Source organism: Ostrea edulis, chromosome 6, assembly GCF_947568905.1.
Source record: "Ostrea edulis chromosome 6, xbOstEdul1.1, whole genome shotgun sequence".
NCBI classification, from domain to species: Eukaryota; Metazoa; Mollusca; class Bivalvia; order Ostreida; family Ostreidae; genus Ostrea; species Ostrea edulis.
This window is the reverse complement of record NC_079169.1, coordinates 74,085,655-74,091,654: the sequence shown is the minus strand read 5'-3', so window position 1 is coordinate 74,091,654 and position 6,000 is coordinate 74,085,655. Positions and strand designations below refer to the sequence as shown.

General features: G+C 35.0%; 1 protein-coding gene across 6 annotated transcripts in view; it reads left to right on the top strand.

Annotated features, from left to right (window-relative positions):
* Positions 1-774: 774 nt before the first annotated feature.
* The window catches only part of LOC125683873 (contactin-like), a 43,837-nt gene continuing 38,611 nt past the window's right edge, over positions 775-6,000 (top strand). For 3 of the 6 annotated variants that reach the window (XM_048925375.2, XM_048925372.2, XM_048925376.2), the window contains exons 1-3: positions 775-1,448; positions 3,198-3,297; positions 4,825-4,919. In XM_048925375.2, the coding sequence (XP_048781332.2) occupies positions 3,219-3,297; positions 4,825-4,919 (174 nt within the window). In that variant the 5' untranslated portion in view covers positions 775-1,448; positions 3,198-3,218. Of the gene's footprint in view, positions 1,449-3,097; positions 3,298-4,824; positions 4,920-6,000 lie in introns of those variants that run through there. The other 3 variants (XM_048925374.2, XM_048925373.2, XM_056140748.1) reach the window with 3 other exon arrangements.

Sequence of the window (6,000 nt, the reverse complement as noted above, 5' to 3'; positions counted from 1 at the left end):
CTGTGAATCCTTCACCTGTAACAATTGTTAAACTAGCCACAAACAATCTTTATTTTTATCTACCCCCCCTTTTTTTATTCGTTGCATTGTATTGGGGGCAGGTCTGAGGGGATATATTGGGAAGTTTTCAACTTGTCTGGCCTAATCGTTTCCCCCATCTGCCACCTAAGGCAGAGGGTGTTAAGAATATCATACACGTATATTTCAGGAAATTATGTTGTTCTTGATTTGGGGTGCCCACTCCACCTCTTCACACAGGAGGGGAGGCTTAATGCTGGAGTACAGGGAAATGTACTAACAACCAGGTGCAATCCCTGGGAAACGGGGTATACAGCTGATGACTTGAAAACTCTTACTATCCCAAATAGGTAGTAAGTTATAGTTTGGGATTTTCAGTACTGGCGCTAAACGCCAGGCCACCGATTTGTCCGTTATACCGGTTAGGTTGGTATGCCGGATATTCCCTCGGACCCTTGGGCTGATACAATGCGGCAACTCATATTCCATTCACCCTTTGTGTAACTGTTTGATTCTGTGTGAAGTGTTAGTATTTTGATTCAATAAACAGGTGTAACATAACGTTGGTGTTGTTACTGTTGTCATGGTTACAGGATAGAACATGTATAAGGTACGGGTGTACCTGACTCTCGGAACATCATGGATTGATGTGGAATGTTCATTTAAGTATATTTATGTTAAAATCGTGCTGTTAATCCAAGGCAACAATGCAGCTCTATTTGTTTCCATGTAATTCATAACAGAAAAAGGTTAGGTGTAAAAGATTGTCATTTATTTAAAATGACGAAAACTGTGAGTCCTAAAAATACAGAACGAAATTGGCTGGGAGACATACCCGCATCTTGACTAGAAATGCAAAATATAAAAGAATTACACAACAGCGTTCTCCCAGCCACAATAGTGTTACCTAAAACAAACGCGATAATGCAATAACAATACAATATGAATCTTTACTGGAAACAAAAGTGGTGCGGTTTCTTTGCTAGTTACACAAGTATATTTAAAGGCAAACACTTGCGTGCGGGTATTTCTGTCTGATGCCAGCATCTTGTTTACTACTGTAATTGATCTCTAAGTAATAATGAATCCACGGTATTTACGCGACAAAATCCACTTGTAAACAAACAAGAGGTTAGGGTATTTGTGTGTCCGAGTTTATCGCAAAGATAGCGACGTATCAACTGACCCTCTTATACAGATACCGCCCAAAATTTGTACGTAATATTCAAATCGAAATATATACATGCCATATACCCGAGTTGAAAGTTATGTATAATTCCGGGAAATCATTCTAAGCACAGGATACTCATCTTAACTGTTATAAACTGTGGACATCGGATGCTCGCCTTGAGATCGTTTTGTCGCACACACTAGACTAGGTGAGGCATACTCTTGGCGCGTACTGTAGCGACAACGGTTCAAAAATTAAGGTAAGGTAGTTTATTATAAAACAATTGAATATAATATGCAATATTGAATGTAACGATGCAGGCAAAAATTATATCATTGAAACCACCACATAAGTAACAAGTTTTAGATATTGTATACACTTTAAAAAGGAATGTTAGCGTGTGATAAAAGCAGACCCATTGTATAGGTACATGGAATTCTGAAGTCCGGATCTCATAACGGCATATATGTTGCATTTCTTCATGAAAATCGTTAAAACACAATCCAGTTTAGCAATTGTCATATAATACAATATTAAAATTAATTTATTGGATGATAGTAATCTAAAAACCATATATTCGTTTGGGATTCACAGTCATTGCATTTGCTAAATAAAAACTTCACCATGTTCCTTAAATTCTATTCTATTCAGAAATGAATTGATGGGTTTATCGAGCAGTCTACTACCCATGTCAAATCTTTCACCAACACTGAATTAGATCCCACTGTTTTAGTTTTTCTGATACTGGTCTCCACCCAGCTGCGGGCTCTGTGGGCTTTATCTATAAGATTATTTGCTTATTGTTATGGCAATCATTATTTTCATTAATCATTATATTATTATTGCTGAAAAATTATTTCAATTCATAATTCCAATTAAGTATGAAATACGAAGCACTTGTGTTATCATTCTTGTAACTTAACTTGCTTGACAACCGAGAACTTCAACACGAGGTGTAGTAGTACTGACACACTGGGAGATATCAGTTCTCGCTCCGGATAATGGAAACGTCTTTCACATACTACACGAGAGACATGCTACATGTACCATATAAAACTGATTTCAAGAAAAGTTTTGTACTTTCACCCCAAGTACATTTGTCATTATAAGAGGAGACTGATAAAGTCAATAAAATACTGATAGGATATTTTTCAACATTTGACTTGTACTCTTATCTAATAAAGTTACAGTATCATTTAATCTGGCGTTCCTATAATCTCTACCGATTACGCAAAAGTACAAAGGACCCGGTCATCGTGGTAAGGTGTTCTTTGCTTCAATTGACTTAGAACATTAAAAAAAAAACATCCTGATTTCTAAATGGATATGCTTGTATTCTACCGCCTAATCATTTAAAAAGAAAAAGAAAAGGAAAAGTAGAATATTTACTTGATGTTTAAAAACTTTATTTCGAAACATCTTGAAATCTATGACTTTGTGGATATATTTGTATTTTTACCACCTAATTGTTGAAAAAGAACATGATGGTTTAGAATATTTCCCCCCATGTTCAAAGACTATATAAATATTTTAAAGTTTGAATTTCGGAACTCTTTTAAGTGTCATTTTTATTAAAGCTAGAACAGAGAGAGAGAGAGAGAGAGAGAGAGAGAGAGAGAGAGAGAGTCAGTCGTAGATGACCACAGAAAGGATTATACACTGTACACACAGACCATATACATTTAGATAGGTTTATTGTGTCGTATCAGTTCCGTGCATTAATTAAAATTCTTTTGCCTTTAATGCAGCGCCTGCATATGCATGTTAATTTTTTAATTGTGTTTGAAAACTTTAATGAGGCCTCTGGCATGTTCGTTTATTTGCTCCTCGCTGAGATCACGCACACCACCTCTCTCAGTCCATTCAAAGTTGTGCCGTATAGTTGCACTCGTTTGGAATTCTTTTCAGAGAAATGAAAGGACAAAAACAACACGATTGTAGAAAATATAGACGCTTGAAACATTATGAAATGAATTATTCGTATTTATACTATCCTGTAAAACAATAGATCTACACAGAGAATGCCACCATGGACGGAATTTCCTGGACTCTCACTGCTTTGGTGCTGTTTTTCTCCATGTGTGATTCACAATTAATTCCAGCTGCAGGTTAGTACAATGACGTCATGCTCTTAATTTTCTTCTTCATTATGTTAATTAAATAAAGATTTTTTATGACACTGAGATCGATGATCCAGGGATGCAATTAAAAAAATTAATTTTTTTAAAAACTATTTTTACATTCTGTTTATTTTCAACTTTAATTCTGACATAATTTTGAGATTGTAAAGACTTTAAAAACATTTATTAGATGTACTAAGATCGAGGTCAAAAGTTTTATTCTAGCTAAAAGTGAAATACATCAATGAACTGAAGACCTCGCATCATCACAAGCACTCTTTGAACATTGGAAATGTTTGTCTAATCTGCAAGTAAATAAAATGAGTGTATTATCATATATAAATTAGTATGTTGGTTGAATTTGACATACTACAACAGATAAATAAAGAGGAAACAGCAACTACAAAGGAAAGCGCTGAAAAATAATTTACATGTTCAAAGGGTTGTTTTAGAAAGACTATTTTATTTACAGTCCCCAAGTCAATAAATATATATTAGATGCATTGCACAGCTTGGATATTTTGTACAACGATGCTTGAATTTATTTTGTTTTTAAAAATTGCTTTCGAATTCAAGTGACCACATTGAAATAACTTTAAAGTCTATAGGGAAAGTGCGACAACTGGAGGTATTTTACATTGACCCCCCCCCCCCCTTCTCAGTTTGTTAACCACTCCCAGTGATGTCCAAGTCCTGCCAAGTGGAAGAAGAACGTAATCTACAAAACATATGAAACAGTGAGGGAGTGATGCATGAAAATGTTACAATATATATTAACGTATATCCCGCCCATCGTCATTCTATTAATTTGTCTTAAACGCGAAAGGCCTCCCTTGAAAATGAGTCTCACTACGTTAGTTATCACAGTTGCCACAAATATCACTCTTCAAAAGATGTACCGAATTGTTTTCCGTCACGACAAAAAATACAACAACAAACCACAAACAAACAAAAAGTGAAAGAAAACACCACTTCAGATGTCATGTTGCATTATTTTTTTTCGTTGAGCTGAATAGCGTAGTCCAACCTCAAGAGCAGAAACCGGCGTAAATAAAGAATCGGGTGATGATACATTGTATAAATTACGCAGTTATTTATGATTTGCTGTAACTCTGAGTCAGCTGACATAACCACTAAAGAAATATACAAACAAACCCCGAACAGTACTAGACTAAGTTCGCAACAGGAAGAAACATGAAACTGAAATGTACGCCGATCCTTCCAAAACACAGTAGTGAATATGATGTGTAGACAGGAAGAATTTAGGTGTTTCCATTTCAAATCCGAAATCAAGTTATGTCATTGTATTTCGGTTTCATACTGCTTCATAAATGCACAATCTTTTCATTTATTTCTGCAATACATCCTTATCTAAAATGTATGCTCGTAACGAATGTTAGTGATGAACTTGGAACAGACAAAACGATCATGCGTTGAGGATGGGGGTGGGGGTGGGGGGGTGGGGGGTGACTGACGATTGATATTTCAGCCTACATAAAATCCTGTTATTTTCAGATTGTCCATTAAACTGGTATTCCTTTGAAAACAACTGCTACAAGTTTAATGTCTATCCACTACGAACATATAAAGAGGCGGCTATAGAATGCGAGGTAACTTGTCCCTCTCTTGTATTTTACCCATAACGTCCACCTTGAATTCAGATATGAGTAAAAACAATATATGATATACCAAATAACCTATCTTCCAAAAGAAAATATTATGCTTTGGAAATAATATCGACATTCTGTATATTTCTCCTTCATAATATGTACAGGCATAACCTCTGCACAGATCATCGATAGAGTGATGTAAAGTTGGTTACTCTGCAAAAAAACCCCAAAAACCGCCCTAGGGTGGATTTGCCCCTAGGATAAGCTAACTCGGGTTCGATTTCCCCTTGGTATAGGTCTGTACATAACTTCTTGAGCTTGTGATGAACAGTACCTGTTTAGAAACTGTATATATATGTGTCCCTTGCAATTCTCCAGTTTGGGATCAATTTTAGACTTTATTGATGGAGATTTATGTACATGTAAGTTGCTCACAACATGAATTGCCAGTGTTGCTATACTTTACAGCTGGAAAACGTCTTAATAATCGAAACAATGCCATGTTAAAAGTTTATGGCTTCGTTTAAGTCAAACTGACTTAATTTTAGACGAATATTTAAATGATTAGGCAATATGCTTTATTACATATAGTATATCAAAATGTTATTTTTCTTCATAGAATATAATTGTGTAACCAAAGGGTAACCAAATGACTCAAATACGATGTTGTTTAAATTGATAAAGGATAATAAACAGAACAGTTTTCCCATGGGGATTATTGATTTTTTTTCTTTCAACACCAACATAAGCAATAATTACGTATTTGGAAAAAATACGATACCAAATCACAATCTTAAAAAAGCGTTTTTAACACACCCAAAAATGACTGACGAAAAATTAAATAGGTTTATTCATAAATATCAAAGCCTGGGTGCTTTCAGATTAAAATGTCAATACCGAACATATGTCACTACTGTGAAAATAAATTTCGTAAATAGTAAAATTCAGTGAGCATAATAATAAAAATGTTCACTCCAGGATTCGAACCCGTGATCGACATAAAGTGTTATCCACTTAACCACCAGAAGAATCGGAAGAATTCCAACCTATACATGTAGTTAGACATTAAAAAAAAAAAGAA